Source organism: Patagioenas fasciata, chromosome 4, assembly GCF_037038585.1.
Source record: "Patagioenas fasciata isolate bPatFas1 chromosome 4, bPatFas1.hap1, whole genome shotgun sequence".
NCBI lineage: Eukaryota > Metazoa > Chordata > Aves > Columbiformes > Columbidae > Patagioenas > Patagioenas fasciata.
In genome coordinates, this window is record NC_092523.1 from 47,558,215 (window position 1) to 47,579,207 (window position 20,993).

The window sequence follows — 20,993 nt, forward strand, 5'->3', positions numbered from 1 at the left end:
GCTGTGGTTAAGCATTTTGGGGAAGAGCAGACATCCAACTAGAGTAGTCTTGCTACCACACAGACTGTCAACTTTAGGTAGAGCGGATGATTCTTTGTGGCCAATATGGAGAAAAATACTAAGTAAGTGAGAACCAAAGCTGTATCTGTATGCAATTTTTGTCTCTTGCTCGCAGAAAGGCAGACTGCTAGGTGAAAGATGGCCACTGTTCAAATGTCAAACTCTGTCTGTGGTATCTGAGTCTAAAATTAGGAAAAACCCAAAACCTTTTGTGCAGAATAAATACCTGATACACCAAGTTTTCTGCCACTGGCAAATGATTGTTTGGGCTACTATGTGGGTCCTTACTAGCAGTTAAGTCAGTGTTACTTTTACCATGAGAGAATATCTACCAATCATTATCAAAAGAGAGGGAATCGGCAGTAACAGTCCTCCAAAAGAGAGGAAAACAGTAATTTCTAATTATTATTCAACTCATTGACTGCTAGCTCCACCGCATATTTTGTTCAAAAGATCAATCTAGTTATGCTATCAGGTTACACTTGCCTTTGGACTGGGGGACAGGCTGATCCCTGAGGATTTTCTACCACTGCCCAATGCTGAAGTGTAGCTGTCGTGCCCTCTCTGCATCGAGTGTGCTCACAGACTGGAGAAGGGGCAGAGATAGTCCTGAACGTTACAGGGCACTATGCATGCATATATATATAAAGTACTTTGATTCCCCACAGTGATATTGCTCAAATTCTTTCTTACTCTGATGATTTAGGTATTAATTTGCTTCCTGTGATTATTTAATGTGTATGCGCAGCCTGTGTGGGTTTTTTTCCTTACCCTCTGCATGTGATGTGCTAGCAAAGGAAGACAGTAATAGTCTCCTGGGATATGTACAGCTCTGTTCATATCTGAGGTATGAAGTCAACTCAAGACCATTTTGTTCTCATAAAATATACAGCACTGCAGTTTAATGGATAATGGCATAAATGCCAAGGTTTGATGGGCAGAACCATTTTCACTGGGAGATGAAAAAGACTATGAGGACTTAGTGTTGGATAGGAGATATGTAAAACTGTACAGAAGCAGGATCTTGTGTGCTATGGGGTAGTGATTTTGCCTTATCTGAGCACCTGCCACACTTAGTTATTATAAAGTAATAATACATGAGATTTTTTTTTAAGTACTAATGAGGAATCTGATGGGTTTTACAGAAAGTAATTCTACTCCTTTAGATGTGTTCTTTTTTCTGCTTTTCTTGTACTACTTTGGATGATAAAGATGGTTTTCCCTCAGGTCAACCGGAACTGTGACTACGTGTTTGCTTCTGTTTGAGTGTGTCGGTCTGGAGGGCTGCTGAAGCGTCTCCAGTTCCCACTGCACCTGGGGAAAATTATAGGGTAATGTTGTGGCTTCATATCATGATCTGGGTATGCTCTGTTCTGCTCTGAACTTGGGCAGAAAACTTTGCTGCGGGGGGGAAATGCAGAAACTGGAGTCTCTTATTTGAGTTGTCTGTATAGAAACTGAAAAATAAATAAAGGCTGCCTATCTGCTGCGCTGGTTGCAGGTATCTGAGAGCCCAACCATATGTCAGAACTTCAGTGCCCTTGAATCGAACAGTAAGGGTGAATTGAACAGATCTGTTGATGTGCACAGAGTAGGAAACAACCACAAAAGGAGCGGTTTTAGCAAGTAATTACCTAGGGCTTTCCTTGTGCTTTCACTGAAACGTGAGAATCCTTCATGGGAGGATTTGTGTTTGAAGACAGAGCTAAGATGGCTTGGCGTCGCCGCCGGGCTGCGCTGCTGGCGGGGAGCGTGTGTGCGCACAGCCTGCCCCAGGTGCGTGGGGATCCGGGGCGGCCGGGGAAGCCCTGGACCGGTTCCTGTGCTTTGCAGCTGCACCGCTGCTGTGCTGCGAATTAATGTTTTAATGTATGTTACATAATTGCTGGATTCGGGTTTTTCAACTCCTAAATCCTCAAACCCTGTTTAGTCTATTGTTTAGCCAATAGAGGGTATTTCAGCATATTTTTTCTTCCCCTGGCGAAACTGTAGGGTATTTTAAATTATTCTAAAAATTAACCGCACTTTTGAAGGGCTAATTTGCGTCCGTCCACGGACTGCAATCATGTACAAGTCCAGCCAGGCTCGCTGAGGGCGACGGTATAATTAGTGGGAATGAGCTTGTTTTGCTCCCGCTTGGAAAACCGTGAAGCGTGTGGCACCGGCGGAACAGAGCGAGGGTTGGGGGGCAGGCCCCCGGCCCCCGAGCCGCTTTGGAGAAATAAGGGGGAAGAAAGGGGGAGGGGGCAAGGAGGAGCCTCAACCCCCGGCGCGCTAATTTTTTTGCCCCTCTTTTCCCGGGGCGGGGGCAGTTTCCTGCCGCCGGGGCCCCCGGGCACGCTCCCGGCCGCGCAGCCCGCAGTGCCGCGCCGCCGCTGCGGAGGCGGGCGGGGAGGGAGGGGACGGGGCGGGCGTCGGGGGAGGCGGGGGGCGGGAAGAGGCAGGCGGGCGGGCAGGCAGGCAGGGAGGCCGGCGGGCAGGGGGAGCCGGGCTCCGCGCAGGCAGGGCAGGGCCGAGCCGAGCCGAGCCGAGCCGCGCCGCCGCCCGCCGTGCCCGAGCATGTCGGCGCGGGAGGCGGTGACCTACCTGCCGGAGAAGGGGCTGTACTGCCAGCGCCTGCCTGGCCGCCGGGCCCGCGGGGCGCCGCAGCCGCGCAAGGGGAAGCGCGCCGACACCATGGGTTTCTACGGCACCCTCAAGATGATCTTCTACAAAGTGAGTGGCCCCCGTCACCCCCAGCTGCGCGAGCAGGGAGGGAGGGCGGGAGGGGCGGAGGACGCGGGGTCCACGCGTGTTTTCCGCGCTGGCGCTTCGCGCCGGCCGTCCGCGGGCGGAAACGTGCCGGCGGCTGGGGCTGCAGTGTGTGCTGCCGGGGAGACCTGCCAGCGCCTGGTGGCGGCTGCTGATGCGGAATACTGTTTGATGCCTTTTTTTTTTTTTTTTTTTTTAATATACTGCAATCTTAGTTATTTCGATAAATAAACGTTGTCTAAAGGAGTTGTGTTTTCCTAGCGACAGCATAAATATTTACCGAGATGTTTGCTCGGCGGTTCATGTTTTTCGGTTACACAGACGCCTTACTCACATCTAAATCTTGTCACTGGATCTCTCTGCTGTAGAGAAAGTTTTATCTTCTTTGTATGGTAAACGACATTTTTGACCATGTATTTACTTAGCACCTTCTGAGATGCTGGAACTCAGTCTGTGTGGTGGTCCCCATGAGAAAGTTCCCTAAAATACCTGAAAAGAAAATAACCTACCAGAAGAAACAGGCAAAATCATTATTAGGCAACAGAATAGAGAACTGCGTATTGTTTTCTTTGCTAATGCTAAAGGGTAAATCACTGTAGCTGCTTATTCTACTGCAGGCTTCGTACTTGTTATTTTTAGGTGTGCTTTTGGAAAACTGCATCTCCCTCTTACAAGAAGCAGAAAGAGGAGTGTGATGATGATAACCTCTCAGAAAGGCGAGCAGGAAATAAAAAAAATCCTTGAATAGCAAAAAAATCCTTTCTGAAAAGTCTTATCATCAAATACTGAAATTCATATTAAAATATCTTATTTATGCTTCCAGTAATTTTGATGGCTCCTTCATCTAGCACAGTGATAAAAGATGATAGCCATTATTTTTCAGTGATGCTTACAACTGGTTTTCCTGAGCGAAGCGCGGGGGGCTGCTCTTATGGGGCGTGGGGAAGCAACCGAGGGTGAGGTTGATGTTTCGGCAGCGCTCGGGGCGGTTCTGGCTGCATGCTTGTCTGGTGAGATGCTGTGGAGTGTCCCATGTGAGGCACGGCCAAGAAAACACAGCTAGAAGGCAAGCTCTTCTGATTGCATTGTAGCTGTTCCTGCAAAAAATTAGAACAGTGAATCTTAGTTATCTTTCCTTTGTAGTCAATAACTAAAGAAAACATTTTCAATAGCTGTTTTTAGGCAAACCCATAAAGGTATTTTAAAAGTTTAAAGAAAAAAAAAAAAGTCAACAAAAATATATAAGCTTTAGAGAATCCTGTTGATGAAATTTTGAAAAAAAAAGGGAGTAAATAGACAAACTAAACTCAGAATTGTTACAGAGGTAGTTTATGCATTCTGTAGCTCACAATTGTAAACAGCAGTAAGTATCCTTCTGCTGGCTAAAGTGGTTTTGGTGTATCACATCTTAAAACAAGAAAACCAGCAGAAACTCAGAAATTGCATTTGGCATTTGTATGTCTCATTGAGTCCAAAAGCCTGTGGTTAAAGATTACCCAAATATGCAGAAAGTAATCTTTATTTGTCCGACTGGATAAATATGGCTTTCACTGGTTTCCATCTCTTTGGTAATTTTTGCAAACTGGCTTCCCCTTTTAGCAGCTGCCCTGCTCATTATTTGGTTTTGATCATATCTAATTGCGGGTGACATTCAAGACCGAGGTTTAGTGTTTTTCATCCTTACGCTTCTTGTAAAAACGTTGATTAATCTGTCAGATTTACTGCAGTTTTATAAACATTTCCAATGTACAGCATTAAAGTAAAAGGGTAGACAACAGAAAAAAATATATTTGAATCCTTCTTTCTAGGCCTTAAAATGAATATTTGGTTTATAATGTAGATAGGCTGCCTAAAATTCAACCATTTCCATGAGAGTCATAGCAATGAACCTGAACACAAAGAATGAAGGGGTTTGGTTTAGTTCTATCCCTCCCCTCCCAGGAGAACAGAGAGAGAACAGTAAATAAACCAACACAGAGTTCTGCACACTTTTTAACATGTGAAATTTGGAAATTAAAAGAATGTACTTTCAATTGGTTTTGGACCCTGAAAGAAGAATAATATATGCATACACCGTAATAAACACGTATCAAATGTTGTTGAAGCTAGAAACTAAAATGTTGCTTTAAACTATCTTGTGGGTGTCAGCTTTGTTGAAATCGGATACTAAAGGAAAAAGGTAAAAATGGATCAATTTTACAGAGGTACGCGTAAGTAAGGCTGGTCACGTAACTAAATCCATGTTGTTACTCTCTTCCCTCACCTTGCAGATGAAGAGAAAGTTAGACCATGGCTCCGAGGTCCGTTCTTTCTCTCTGGGAAAGAAACCCTGCAAAGTCTCAGAATATACAAGGTAATTAAATGCAATAACAGATCTCTGGATTCTGATTCTTCCATATATCCTGTCTTACCAATTGCTAAACCTGATTCATGGCTCCTCTTAATATTAAAGCAGTGTAAAGCAAAGGAGGGGTGGTATCAGCAGTCGTATATTGCACAGCTAATTTAAATGATGTGAACTGAAGATGAGTTTTAATGAAGTAGCCAGACTTGCATTTGTTTGGTTGAGGTTTGTGTTTCATTCTAAATACAGTATGCCTATTTACTTAGAGAATTTTTGAGGGCTGAAATATTTCTGGGAATAAAATAAATCAGATTTTTAAAAAGGGACATAATGATAAACCCTAAGACTATTACAAACTGTGATCAAATGTATCACTTTGCTATGGTAACAGGAATGAGAGAATGGAAATTTATGTAGGCAGGGCAGACCATCTGATCTTAACAGGAACACACACATACTTGTTATCCACAATATGAAACTGTTACAGGTTTTATTCTGCTTCCTTACTACTAAATTCTACCAGATCGCACAAATAGCTGCTTGCTGTTCTAGTCAGATGCTTTGTGGGGTAAAGCACTCCTAAATGTGAGCAGTAGTGGTAGAGCAGGGCCCTGGATGCACATCTTACAACTGCAGTGCTCACTGCAGAGTTGCCATAACAGTTGTGCTCAGATGTCACGCTGCTTCCCATCCTGTTTGGGTTTACACCATTTTATGTTTTTTTTTTTTTCTCTGTAATAAGCATCAATACTCCTACAAGCAGTGCACTTGCTTCCCAACACTGTCTGGGGATGTTATTTCTTTTGAACATGCTATAGCAGTATTCAGTCACTGTTGGATGTTTCAAAAGTAATTTATATTTTATGTCTTTCCTTTAAGAGTTTATCAGATGATGAGTGAAAAGTTAGGACAGTGTGGGGAAACAGGCTCCAGGGTTGCTTTTTAGATGTGTAAATGCTGCAGTAGAGAAAAAGAAGTGATGTCTTGTTGCTGAGAAGCACATATTGAACCACCACATCCCTGTCAAGCTGGCAGCTTCTCTGGGTTTCTGAATCAGTCCAGTGGAAGAACACTCTTGTTAGCCACCAGTTCTTTGGATGAAACACCATTCTCTGCACTCCCGTAAGAGTAAACCGTTGAGCGACAAAGAAAGTACACTTTTTGTCAGGTGTCTCTGTCAGATTCAGAGGAACCACTGGACTTGTCCAGACTTGTCCAGCTTCCACAGAAACCTGACTGGCTGTTTCAGGGAAATGAAAACATACAGGAAAAATAAATTATGAACAAAAAATCTTGTGGTTTAGTCTCAGGTCAAAGGAAAGAGACTTTTAGATCCTGTTTTGAATAACTGTTTTTGACTCAGAACCAGTTTACAGCAGAAGAAATTAAAGTGTAGCTGTTCTACTGAGGCAAGCTCAAGACTACGTATTGCTCAGAACCAGTAGAAGCCAATTTTAAGAGCCTTATTTTGGACCTTAAATGATGGGCCTTCTGCTGTATCTTTGTGCAGGTGATGAGTAAGCTGTAATGCCAGATTTTATTTTAAAAATACTTTGAATTGATATTGCTTGATTTTTAGTCATTTTTGGCATTAAAAAGAATCCTTAAATCTGATCCTGTTTAAAACTGTTTGATTATATTTTATTTAAATAATATTTAGGCAAACGATGCAGTTCTTGTGCCTACTTGTTTCCATTTTCCCTAGGATCAGACACTCTTTAAAATTGACAGACCTGATGAACTTTCTTTGCATATAACATCTGTGAAACAGTATTTTTGTGTCAGTTTCTGTTTCTCTTTGTTATTCAGTAAAATTAACAGTTAAAAATAAGCCTATTCAAACCAATCTTCACTTTTATTTACTAGTTTGGATTAATGTCAGGATATGCTGTGATAGTCCTTCAGAGCAAGGAAGAGTAGAGTAAAATATTTATAGAGCATGATGAGATAAATATTAAAATGAACTTGTCTTGCATCATTTGAAGCTATTCCTGTAGCCACGGAAAAGTTGGTAAAACCCTGAAGCTCATACCTACTAAAAAGCTGGATTTATCATACACAAAAGCAAAGTGGTTTTTGGAGTCCCACACTGCATGTAAAATTTTCATGCTTGTGCAAACACTACTGGAGTTCTAAATTTCCTGCTAGGGAATACAACTTTGATATTCTGTGAACAAAGTACTTTACATTATGAGAAAAAAAAAAAAGAAGAAAGAAAACCCAGTCAGCTGTATTTCTTTAGACTCCTACAACAGCAACTTAATCCCAGCTCTTTTAAAAGCTTCATCCCATATGAATGAGCTGGTTTTTAACAAAAAAAAAATCTAACTGTAATTCAGGAACACCTTTGGCTCCTTTTCCCTCTTCACCTCACCCCCCTTCCTTTTATTCCCGTGTCACTCCGTCAACATGAAAACTTTAAAAGTCTATATAGAGTATTTTGAATCATAGTTCTAAACCACTAAGCCACTAGAACTGCGTGATACTACTGTCTCTTTGTCAAGAGAATATATTAAGAGCTAAAAATAGATGTATTTTTTTCTCTGGTGATGAAGCAATACTAACACATTTCACATATAGGTGAGACTTGTTTAGCTCTGGTCCCCTACATCCCCAGTCAGAAGACACAAATGTAGCCCAGAAGGAAAGTAAATGTTCTGGCAAAGAAAGGAATATATAAACCGGCATCTTTGTGGACAAGCTGCTCGCCAGTTAACAGAGTGGTAATTTTTCAGCCTTTAAAGATGATGCCAATTTTCCCCCTAGTTGGAGGATTAGTACTGCAGTGGTAGAAACAGGTGGATTATGGAAGTGAGGGGACTGAGCTCTGGAGTGAGGAGAGAACAATTTTTTATGTTGTTGCTTTTGCTTGAAGTTAAAGAGTTAAATAGTTGCAAATTCTGTACTAAATTTTTTGTTCTGCAATAGACTTGTAAATATTTCTGAATGTTTTACATGCGACTGTCACTTTTTATTTGTATTGTAGTACTACGGGGCTGGTGCCATGCTCTGCCACACCTACTACTTTTGGGGACCTGAGGGCAGCCAATGGCCAGGGACAACAGCGTCGCCGCATTACATCTGTGCAGCCACCAACGGGCCTTCAGGAATGGCTGAAAATGTTTCAGGTAACCAGTGCTTAGAGAAATAAACATCTGAAGTGGCTTACCTCCATGCCTTGAGTAAAGAGCTGCTTCAGCAGAGAAAGTCCTCATACATCCCAGAAGTTCTCTGTCAGTGATTTTGTGTACTCTTGCAAAAAACAAATGGGCGTCAACTTTAAGGAATTGTTCTTCCCTGTTACAGCTAGTTACCGTAGGGATTAACAAAAAGTGCTTTGTCTTGTTTCTTGATAGAATAGCCCTTCCTGTTGGGATGCTTTCACATTTTCTGCAAGGTCTGTCCAACATGTAACGTCTGCCTCCATGGCCTCAAGCTGAAGTGAGGTGTTTTCACTTGGAGACTAGTGTTAGTGTTTGGTTTGCTTCAGTGCAGGTATAGCACTAAATTTATCATAAGTCTGGTGTATTCTAAGAATAGAAAGAAAAGTTTAATGAAAAAAGATGAAAGGGAAACTCTGTGAGTATTTTTACTGATCTTTGTATACTGAGCACAATGTCAGCCAGTACCTGCATACACAACTGAACAGAGGAGGAAGGAGGTTTCCTGCATCTTTGCAACAGCCTTCAGCAACGCCTGAAGCTTACTCTGACAAAAGAGAAGATGTGAAGGGCAGTGCTGTGCAGCATGTGCATAGGCTAAAACTGAAAACTGCGTGGACACCAGTCTGTTAACATCTAAGCCAATTTTGGATATGTTAACACAAACACAGTTTGGGGCAGGCCTCTGCTCCTCTTCCATAATCTGTACTGTGGAGGTCTCCTTACTGTACATTTTTGCTCTGTATTTTTAAGAAACAGGGATAAATCCTAGTCCCCGATTTGAAAAATGGAAATATTATGTCTTCCTATCTTGATTAATAAACTGTTACTTCTAAAAACATTTTCAAAAGGAGTAAGTAACTAATACAGGCATTGTTTCAGTTACTGTAACAGGCAAAGATAGAAGAGCAATATTGTAGGTACAGTAGCGAACATAGTATTTTGCAGGCAGAAGCGTGCTTTTGGCTTGATACATGCTGCCACATAATACCATTGATCTCAATCACTGTCAGTTCTGAACATTAATAATGTAGAACTCCTTCCCTCTTTATTTTTACATATTTATAAAATGCTTAGAACAATGCAAGTGTGGAATGAAGATATTCTAGTACACATCATTCAGTTTATTAAAAATATTCACATTTAATTATTATGCTGGTTTTTTTTTTTAGGCTGTTCATAGAAATATGTCCTTTTTCAACCCCTAAGAATCATATTTTAGTGGTACTTTGTATATATGATAATGTAATACTACACCGTATTTTAAGTTTTTGTGATGTTAAAGCCTTTGTATTAACAGAAGCTGTTTTCTTATCTACAATGTGTATTTTCCCCCATAAGATGGCTAGTTATCAATAGTTACATATTTTAAAAGGAAGATTATGGAAGGCTGAAGTGCTGGTGCAGAAATGCTTGACAGTAAAAGCAATGCTGTTGGCTGTTTGATCAGAAGAAGGGAAAAAAACCCATGGAAATTTTGCCTATGGTTAAGCTGTTATTATTTTAGGGTTTCACATTTGGGGTTAGTAATGTAGAAACCATGCTTTAATAAATATATTAGATACTTTTGGCTTTTTGAAATACTTAGTTGCAGTACTGAGGCCCCCCTCTCATAACTGGAGATCATCGAGCAGTACTTATTGATCACTTCTGTCACTAGTATTTTTTATTGTGTTCACAGAGAGGAGTCCTTTATTTTAGAACCAAAAGCTTTCAAAATCACATATATCAATGTTACATCTCCTTGGCTAATGCCAAGCTATCTCATTTTCTGTGTGCTTATTTTCCACGTGAGTTTTATGAAAGGGGCGAGTATTCAACACTCAAATGATAAAAGCACATTGTTAAAGTCAGAGGAGCTAGCTCTGCCCAGGGGCAGAATTAAATGGCACATGTGGCATCATTCTTGCAATACAAAGCTTTTCCTCTACAGAAACAGGAGAGCTTTCTTCTTTATGTACTGTATGCCTGCTAAACCTGCTTAATAGCACTATCTTATTTTATATGAAAATATATTTCTAATTAATGTGCCCCTGGAAATGAAGCTTTAAAATTAGTTGAATGTATGTCCTGTTTCAAGGTAGAACTGTCCTTTGGCATAGAAGGTGTCAGTAACAAGGGATACTCAGGTATTTTGAAGTCTCTCACCTGTACATTGGCCTTCAGTTGTTCTCCCATGTTATCTTTTCAAATTAAAAAGCAAGACCACTCTTCAAATACTAAGAAAACTGAAGGTGGCCTCTAGGGATTTTTAAAATTTATTTTTTATATGTTATTGCTGCTGTTAGGTTTTATGGTTGATCTAAGCCTCTTATGTTGAAAGTGACAGACTAATGCAGAAAGGAGAAACAGTTTGAAGTGTAGTTGCACTTTCCCGTTAAAAATAAAGACATATTGATTTCAATCAAATGCAAGTCTGGAAGGAAAAACAGAAAGGCATTTTAATAGGTTCAAACCATTTAATTTCTTAAAGACCTATTTGTTTTTTCTTTTTTACACTGACTTTTGGCTTCAGGTCTTTTTAATATCTACTATAAGACCTTAAAACTCAGTACCCAAGTGAATCTTTACAAGATTTTTTCTTTTACAAGAAAATGTATTTTATTTGAAGCAGGATATATTTTTTAAGTCATCAAATTGCTTGCCAAAGTGAAAAAAAATCACCTGCATGCTAAGTTCAGTCAGAGATGGTATTGCTTTTATTAATTTCTCTCTCTCTTCATTCTTCCCACTTCAGATATTTAGGGTGTTGAGTTTTATTTAGATAATGTGATAAAAAAATGTGTTTTCTTGGCAAATTGATGTTGAAAAGTTGTTGCATACACAGTAAATACAGGAAATCACTGAGTAACTAGTGAATGCTATTATTTTACCTAAAATTGGGAGCATTTTTTTCTCAGCAGGTTAAATAAGTGTCCAAAACGCTTTTGCTATTTCTGGCTGGTAAGAATACTCTTTGTTGGTCTTTCGCATAAACAGTTGGCTAAGCCTAAATTCTAATTACTTACCATTCTCCATTTCTTATTCTTCTGAAGACGCTCATGAATGCATAAATGTGACTGAATAGTCCACCTCTTACATGAAGCAGGCGGTAAAGATTATATCACGACCAGCACTGCAGGATTTTCTGCTCTGTATCTCATGGTGGGACAAGGTCAAGGGTTTGGTGTTTCTGTGCAACTCCTACACGCAGGATGGGAGAGATCTGCACTACAGCAACACCCCCCTTTTTGCTGTGTCAGCATTATCAGTTTGTTTCAAGGGAATGGTGCAGCCTTGCAGCAGATCTGCTGATCATGCCTGCATGTTTCCCCTTGGTTTGGGTCTCAGGGCTCTTTTGATACACGCAATTTAGACTCTTCAGAAGAAACTCTACGTTGTCCAGTGGTTCACATTACATGTGGTGCAGATGTTCAGCCCAGGGGACCAGACTAGGTCTTATAAATGAGTTGGTGTGGGGGCTTCAGCACCAGAGGCTCCTGGACCCCTCCTGTTGTGACAAACTATTTGCTGATGTAGACAGTGTTTCTTTCAGTGGATTTTGCCTATGTGCTGTTTTTACCCAGACTGAGATCCCTTTGAGGGGGAGGATGGCAGGGTTCTCGGTGGCTGACCCAAGAGTCAGACAGAAGCAGGCTCCAGAAGAGCCCTTCCTTGCAGGTCTCTATAATGTCAGACCTCTATAAACAGGACAAGTAGTGGAGAACAGCACCCTGAAATTAAACCCTTTAAAATAGGTGTCCTAAATATACCTATAATAGAAAAAAAAAAATAATTGCTACAAACTTTAATTGTACAAATTGGAGCTAGCACATGAGAGATGTGCGATAGGAAAGTGTAGATCACGGAAGAGTAGAGGTGGAGAAACAGAAGATGATAAACGGATAGGTGGCAGGTCAGACAGGAGAGATGAGGTGGAAGTTGTAGAAGCAGCAAAGACGTAATTTATATTGATTATATAGCTGTTTTACATACCTGAAAAAGAAAGGAAGGACATTTGAACATAACAGCAACGGAGAATAAGAAGTAGTTTTCAGGTAGGTAGTGCCATGGTTGCAGCAACTGTATTGCTGATTGAGGAAATGGTATGAACCAGCCAAAAGGCCTCGGCTGACAAATGAACACCTCCTTGAGGAAATGAGAGGGAGGAGGTGGGATGCTTGTTGAGGAATCTCAGATCATTCAAAGAACAGTATGTGAAGTGCCTGCTGGCTTTCCAAGGGGTATGTGAATGAATCCTCGTCTTACCTTTTCTAGGGGAACCCCTGCCCATAAGAGAAGCTTTATTTTAAGTTTAAATTAAACTTAAATTTCAAAGACGAGGAGAACCAATCAAACAAATGCATTTTAAAGGTATATTCTTTACAAGGATCTTCAATTTGAAAGGCAGTTGCATGGTAGAAATCCACTACACCACATCTCAGAAGTCCTTGGTCATCTACAATGTTTGAAACTCTTGCAAAAAACATCTCTTCTGTTCTATGACACTTGTTCACTCTGTTGTTTCTCATCAAAGCCCCAAACTTATTTCTTACCCTCTCTGTTCAGTGTGCTACCTGCAACTGTTCTTGCAAACAGATCAGGCTATGGGGCCCAGAAACAGTAATTCACCAGTCTTGTCATCAGTGCAAACAGTTGTGTTAATCTGGCAAGGCTTCATCCCAATTTTCCACGGCAAACATTTCCCTCAGAGACCGCTTACCAGCCGTAGCTGGAGGTTTGTTTGCTTAAGTGAAAGACTGAGGAGACAGTGTCCTAGAGAAAACATTTTGTAGCAGCTGATTGCTTAAAAAGAGCCTCAGGAAGCTGCCTGTAGCCATCCCCTAATGGTGAACGGACAGATGAAAGAGGGTGCTGCTTTTATTCATCAGCATGTCTTTCTCATTCTTGAATCTTTTCCATTTTCTGTTCAGATCTGGATTATATTTTAAAACCAGAAATGTCTGAGTGTGAGAGAGTTACAGATTAAGATAGTGTACAGTGAAATTATTAATCAGTATCATGTTTATAACTGCTAGTAATATTTGGCACAGCAAAAAACAATGCTCTTCAGGTTGAGTTATTCTAATTTAATAAATGTAGCTATTTATAAATTAAGGGCAGACTGACCTTAGAAATTTATATTATAAGGAAGTTGCACAGTTACTACTTTTCCCGTTTTTTTAATTCTCCAAAATTCAAACATGGCTGACAGAGGAGATTAAAGATTGCAAACTTGTGTACCCAACATCAGCTCTGGGTTAATGAAACAAACACTAGTTGGAAAGTTGGTGAGATAAACAGTTCTTCAGTGCGTGGTTTATGGAGAAGTGCTCTCTGATGCAAATGTTTCTATTGAAAGAAATGTATAATAAAAGCTGCTTGTAACAGCACCGCTGCAGTTTATGGTGAGACATTCCTGTTTCTTTTTGATATTCTGAGGTATCAGATATGAGAGACAGAAACCCTCATCTTGCATGGTGACAACCTGCATACACGCACACACACACGGATGGGGCCAGTTGAGTTTTCTGGCCAGTTTAGACCATTTTACTGACTGCCGGCAGCGTGTGGAAAGGCTCAGGTCATAGGAATGTCCTTCCTCTCCAGCATCTGCCACATCTGTGCTGTGGAGCAGGTGTGTAATGGGAGTGCCCAAGCTCCAGGTGCTGCCTGCCTGCTGACAGCGGTGCTGGCTGCTGCTTGCTCCAGGGTGAGAGCAGCTCGAAGCTGCTTTCCCTGCCCTGGTGGTCTCCTGAAAGTCAGGTGTGTCAGCCTGTGGGTAAATGATCACAGAATCGTCTTGGTTGGAAGAGACCTTTAAGGTCATTCAGTCCAACCGTTAACCCAATACTGCCAAGTCCACCTCTAACCCATGTCCCTAAGCACCACAGATATGCATCTTTTAAGCCCCCCCAGGCATGGGGACTCTACCACTGCCCTGGGCAGCCTGTTGCAATGCCTGACAACCCCTTCTGCGAAGAAGTTTTTCCTCATATCCAATCTAGACCTCCTTTGGAGCAACTTGATACTTTTCTTGACGTTTTAAGTGTTTTGACAACTGGGGAGAAGTGATGCAATGTGATGATCTTTCTACATCGAGTAAAGCCAGGTCTTTATCTGTTTTGCATTTGCTTCCAAAAATTCCACCTTCTTCACTTGCCTCATTGTTCTGCAGAAACTTCACAATATACAAACATAGTAGTATTGCAGAGACTGGAGTTGTCAGAATCAAATCCAGAGAACAGAAATTTGGAGCAATGAAGGTCCTGAGATACATAGCAGATTAATACAGAAATCTTAATTGTAAGGTATCTTGCCTTTTTTTTTTTTAATTTCAGGTAGCCTCTTACCATAACCATAATATCATTTGTATGTGCTAATTTGCTTGTAAATGTCACTCTAGAAGACATTCAAGAATATGAATGTGAATCTGCTCTCAAAACTGTGATGTCTCATTTTCTCTCCTCTCTAAGGCTTTGTTCATGCTCTAATTCTGTTGCTAAATCAGTTAGCAGTGGCTGTTGTTTTCTCCTGTAGAAATTATTTTTTTATCTAAATTGTTTTCACATAACAAATCAAACCTCTTTGATGAGCACAGATGAGTTTAAGGCGTGCTTTTCAGATGTGGAGTGTATTCAGTTATTAATTTTTTTGTGCAAATGATGCTGTTAATCTGCTATGCTCTCAGATGAGTGCCTTATTAAAATCTTGAAATTTTATGGTGCCCATTAGTAAAAATGTGAAGTAAGAAAATTACCAATCAAAATTCTCTGTTTATTCAAGTGTAAATTGATACTTCCGAAGTACACGTTCATTAATAGCCAGGATTCTGAAATTACAGCATTGTCACTGAGGGACATATTGTAGTAATAAGCAGGCAATAAGCTGATGTACTTTCAGAGAAAGTTTCTTTCCTTTCCTTTCATCTTGTTTCATTTAAAGTTTTTGGTCTGCCAAATGAAAAAAGAAAGGTTAAAAGTTATCATCTCACTTCAATGCAAATGGAGAAAGAGAGGGAGCGCGCTCTGTTGCAACCCCTTCATTGTCAGTAATACGTGTGTAGATTCCATGAACTTCAAAAGAAGCTTAATTAATTTAATTGTTATTATTAAATATTATTATGTATTTAATTGCTAATCTGTATGTGTGTGTAGAACAAATCCTTTCTTAGCTTATGAATCAGTGTAGCAATTTTCAATATTTTGTGTTGATTAGCTTCTCATTTTTGTGTAATTAACATGAGCATTTATCTTGCTGGCTTTTTTTTTATATGCTCTTTATATGCATGTATAGAGGTTGACAAGGACACCTAACTTGCCTTTTTGGCAAAGCGGTAGCACTTATTAATATAAACCAAACTAGTAAACTAGTATATTAAACTAAGCTCTTTTTTTTCTTCTTCTTGTTTGTTTGTTTGTTGTTTATTTTTTCTTGCAGAGCTGGAGTGGACCAGAGAAGTTACTTGCTTTAGATGAACTGATTGATAGTTGTGAACCAACACAAGTAAAGCACATGATGCAAGTGATAGAGCCCCAGTTTCAAAGAGACTTCATTTCCTTGCTCCCAAAAGAGGTGAGAAATACAGGTTAATGCTGGACTGTGCAGCGCTTCTGCTGCCACCTTTTAAAAACTTCTCACTCATTATGGCACTGGTTTTGCCAATGCAGCGATGCAAACTGACGTTAAAGAGGTCCACAGTTTGATACGCTGCCATAACGTAGTAACTGCAATTTCAGATTAACGTAGCCTTATCACTTGATAGGCATTTAGATACCTGGAAATACAGATTACTCCTTTGAACAAAATCCTAGTAGCTTGAAAATTATCTTTGTATCTTAATTGGGCTGATTGTGCTGTTTTTTGAGAACTGATTCTGTTAGGGCACTCAGAAAGATTTCCTCTGGATGCAAGACCTTTCTGCACATTATTCTGTAAGTTTAAGCATTATTGTTTAATGCTTTAAGTGGTGGGTGGGTTTGTGAACGTTGTCTTTGAATTTATTTTAAACAGAGCCCTAAAATCTCTACCAGAAAAAGCAAAAGTAAACCTAGATGAGCACTTCTCACTAAGATGAAAGTCAAACTCTAATTAAGCAGATATCTTACAGTAAATCCTTTACTACAAATCAGATCATGTTGTGTCAGGTTAAAGAGAAACTAAGATTTTTATTTCACCGCGTGTGCTTTTCAGCATGTGTAACTAAATACTGTCCATAGAAGAGTAGTTGTTGGTGTCCTCACAGCTAGAATATGAGAGTAGTATGAAAGATTGTAAACCCAGTGTGCTACAATTATTAAATGAATGTGTTTTAGTTGATTTAGAAATGGTATTTCTGACCTTGATTGATTTTAGGGAGTTGGAAATTGTTTCGTTGCGTGGAGTGGGGTGGAAGTCTATTTTGTTTTGCCAGATCTCCCACATGTTGGGTTTTCCATGTGAAAATTTTCATGAGGCCTGAAGTCTTCATAAAGTTTTTAGTTACTAACACATTACAAAGCAAGTTCTTCAAAGATATTCTGGTGCCTAGTGTTTGGTTACTGTGTTTAACATGGTCTTATTATGTGAAGACTGTTCTATATCTCTGTTTCGTGATGTTTTTTCTGGTGTATATCCGATTTTTGAACACTTAGGTGTACAAGACCCTTCTGTTCTTTGCCATAGCATCGTATCTTCATGAGTCAGGAAGTGTCACAGCCTTCCTTTGCTGGTTAGCATGGGTGCAGGGGTTGGAAGCAATTTTTGCAACAAGTATTAACGTAGTACATGTGACGTGAGATTAGTATTTCCAGCAGCGCTTCCTGTGGCAGTCACCTTCCCGAGCGGGGAGGACACTGTGGGAGGAGAGGACTGGGCAAGACCCCTGTGTTTGCCTTGTTTCTAGAGAAGCTGCCCATAGCAGCCTTGGTTCCAAGGCACAGGAAGGCAGCAAGACTTTATATTTTGAGAAGTCAAAGGATAGTTTGCCACTTCTGCATCTCTTAAATCTGGTAATTTGATACAGAATTGGTAACAGTAACTTGCAGCTCAGTTGTCTTTGCATGATTATGGGGCAAAATTAATTCAAGTATAACCAATGATATAGTTATGCTGTAACTAATGATCATGTTGTTATTTCAGTTTTACCAGGTCTTTCACAGAAAAGAGATGCTATTTAGCTGTAAAACTTGGTGTATCATTTTTGTTTCTTGACTCCATTGTAAGCTACTTGTGCTTAATTCAATTAATTTATTTTTAGTGGGTTTTTTTGCTTCTTGAACCCGGGATACTCTCAAGTGTTCAGCTTCAAAGGCTGACTTCACCAGCAAATCTGGCTGAAGAAATAATTTTAGCTTCCTAACCTCCAGTCACTGTCACCAAAATTAACTAAGTTAAACGAAAAAAACCCATTGAGCTGCCTCGACCATCTACTCTCATCTTTGAAGATGATTCTCCTCCCAGATGTCCTCAGCGATGCCGTCCCCAGCCGTCACGCTGGCTGCAGTAGGGGGTGATGTGCTGAGCTGGGGGATATGGCAGAAATCATTTGTTGGGGTCAGCAGTTCTGTGACCGGGCTTCCCCATGGAAGCACCCTGTGAAACCACGCTCGCCTGGGCTGTCGCTCTGCGTTAACATCTGTAGTTACCTCCAGTGCTGTTGGATGCAATGCAGGGATTTTATTACCTAACCAGAATGAGGAGCTGATTTGGACAGGAGAGCCTTTCTACGAAAACGTTTTGAGCACTACTAAGATAGTAACTTAATAACAGAATAATGAAGGAAATGTTTGCTTTCCTCCTGAGGAAACATGCAGTCAAACAATTAATTTGAAATGAGTACTCCTGTTTTCTTGCTGAGACTTTAGAAATAATTATTGAAATTACTTGTTTGTGAAAACCAGGTCTAGAAACCAACAGATCAGGAGTTTTGCTGAAATCAGCCACAGAAATTTTCTTGGTGCCACGTGTGTGAGTGAAGAAAAAGGAGAGAAGCTGCTTGTTATTGGTTATTATTAACACTACAGCGGAGAGCAGTCACAGTTGAGTCAAAGGTCAGATCTTTGCTACCTGAAATTTTCGTATAACTAGATCCATGAGCTGAGACAAAGGGACGTCATATTTTACGCACTGCTAATCTTAAAGTCAGTTGTGGGCTATGTTGACCCTTGATGACTATTTAGATAAATATAGTCTAAAATAAATGTCACCCATATGTAACCTCTTCTAGAATCAGTTGGCTCACGGGTTTTAATTAACACCATCTTAGCAAGCGTCTGTATCTGTATAGATAGGACAAGTGATATTTGAACAAGCTCTGCCATTAGTTAAGGAACATCCAGCAAAAATGGAAAGGATCTCTTTCAAGTTTGAGTCTTGCCGCGTGCAGGACTATCTGATGTGTGTTGGGAAATAGCACTTCTTAAATAATTTCACGTCACCAGAAATTAGGACAGAAAGTCTAAAAAAATGGGTGCAGTCTTTGCTCTTGTAACAGAGAGCCTTAGCACCAGATCCCAAATGCCAACTCCCTGAGCAGGGGCAGAAGGATGATTCTGCAGCTGTATGGCCTGGGGTGCGTACGGGATCTAATGCATAACTTACAACACAGGTCCCTCCAATGCGGAGTCCTACGTGCTCAACGTGAGCTGCAGGTGATGACTTGCAAACAAGGTGTGCATGCAGTCAAAATGCAAACAGTTCTGTTGTACTGATTTCTTATGTCCTGCTCAGTCACTGGCTGGTCTAGATTACTGAAAGTAAACGTTTCTCACATAATAAGGTCAAAAATCTGCTGAGGTCAACAGCCTGTGGTTATGACTTCCTTACTGAATTTCAGTCTGTCCTGCTTTGAAGGGCAGATTCCATTTATATACATCATAACTCCAACTAAAAATTAAATTTAAAAAATCCTTAACACAAAAAGATGTCAAACAGAAGTAAAAGTGGATGATGTATTTTGCCTGGCAACCTTTGCATCTTATTAGTTACTGACAAAGACCTCACTGTTTTAGCATGTAAGTAGGTTTTTTGCATTACCTTCTATCAATATTGTTCTTTCTGCAGAGTTTTTAGCCATGGAAGGGACTTTCCTGCCTCTTACTCTTCTGTTTTCCATGACTGGGGAGACTGTTGCTGTTAAGTAGAAAACCTGCACTTGGCCATCATACCCTTAAGGACAGCTGTCCTTGTATTTTGGATTGTGTTTGAGGTGCCTCTATCCCTGCTTAAGACTTCAGTAGACCTGAAGATATTTGTGGAGATGTGGTGGGGTTTAATCATGGTCATTACATGGCTCTGCTCAGTCAGCAGAGGTCTGAATTCTCCCCAGTAACCTTTAATTTTGTCACATGGAAAAGTTCATCTTCTGTTTATCTTCTGCTGCCTATTGGGATTCCCCATATGCTTTTTATAACAGACTATGTGCAGTATCGAAGTTCCATATTTCAGTCCTTCTGCATCCCTGTCTGTAAAACTCCCCGTAGCAGGGCTGAGGAGTGTGTGTGCATTCTAATGAGAGCGGAGCAATAGGTGTGCAGCATTGCTGCAGCTGCAGAGTGCTGCTTTTCAACTCAAGTGCATGTAGCATTTACTTTTTCTGTATTCAGGCTTCCTGAGTGACATTATTCATCACAACATATTTTCCTATTTGCTTACATGGTGAGTGTTGTATTTTCTAGTTAAACTCTCAAAAGAACTTTTGGTATAGTTGCTGGCTAAAATAACATAGACATAATTGTTTTAGTAATAATTCTCTTAATGGTTCAAAGTAATGAGGATTACATTAAAAATATATATAGTAGTGATTTCAGCTGACATCTACTCTCTTGCAAATACAAGAATCATTTCTGATGTGATCTGTATGGATTTAGTTCCTTAAGATGACTGTTATACTTTCATGTGTCCCCTGGAATAAACTGTAGCTCTAAGTTTCTCAGACTGTTTAATAATTTACTGTTTCAATTTTCTGTATTTCAGCCCCTGATGTGTGATAATACTTCAGGTTACTTCACATTTCCTTTCAAAAGCGATTCAGTGAATACGCTTTTTATTTTTTCGCAGCTGGCACTGTATGTGCTGTCATTCCTGGAACCCAGGGACCTTCTGCAGGCAGCCCAGACATGTCGTTACTGGAGAATTCTGGCCGAAGATAATCTTCTCTGGAGAGAGAAATGCAAAGAGGAGGGTAAGACTGAGCAAAAAGATGGATGTAATGGTCAAAGTGTTGCTGTCACAAAAGGTGCAGTTCATTTACATAATAAGCTTAAAGTTTTACAAAGGCAATTCAGGTGACTTTTAAATTTACTGGTAGCGATGCTTTGAGCTATGTGGTACCTATCTCTGTTGAAAGTAAGAAGCAGAAATAATCCATGGTGTACTAGAAATGAAACTAGAGTTCAGTTTGAACATCTTATTTATGAAGTGGTTTTTCAAACACAACTGGTTTTGCTTTTTAAGGATTATTTTTATTCAAAATACATCCAAAGCAAATAAGAGCTGAAATGTAAAAATGATAATATAGTCTTGCAGTTTGCAAATAACATGGAGGAAAAGCTGTTTCAATGGTCAGGTAGAAGGGATGCTAAAATTTCGCGTCATTTGTAGGAAAATTAACAGAGAAATGACTCAGGGTGAGGGGAGAGGTTGCTAACTTGATTGCTTAGAGAGGGATGCACAGGCCCGAAGCCACATAGATACTGCCTGCTCGTGCCAAATCAAGA

The 20,993-nt window shown here is 40.3% G+C and overlaps 1 protein-coding gene across 4 annotated transcripts in view; it reads left to right on the top strand.

Moving 5' to 3' along the window:
• The window catches only part of FBXW7 (F-box and WD repeat domain containing 7), a 173,401-nt gene that overhangs the window by 137,569 nt on the left and 14,839 nt on the right, over window positions 1–20,993 (top strand). For 2 of the 4 annotated variants that reach the window (XM_065836688.2, XM_065836691.2), the window contains 4 exons: window positions 5,082–5,164; window positions 8,142–8,283; window positions 15,736–15,870; window positions 20,335–20,458. In XM_065836688.2, coding sequence (XP_065692760.1) covers window positions 5,082–5,164; window positions 8,142–8,283; window positions 15,736–15,870; window positions 20,335–20,458 — 484 coding nt within the window. Of the gene's footprint in view, window positions 1–2,571; window positions 2,776–5,081; window positions 5,165–8,141; window positions 8,284–15,735; window positions 15,871–18,176; window positions 18,327–20,334; window positions 20,459–20,993 lie in introns of those variants that run through there. The other 2 variants (XR_011738823.1, XM_065836690.2) reach the window with 2 other exon arrangements.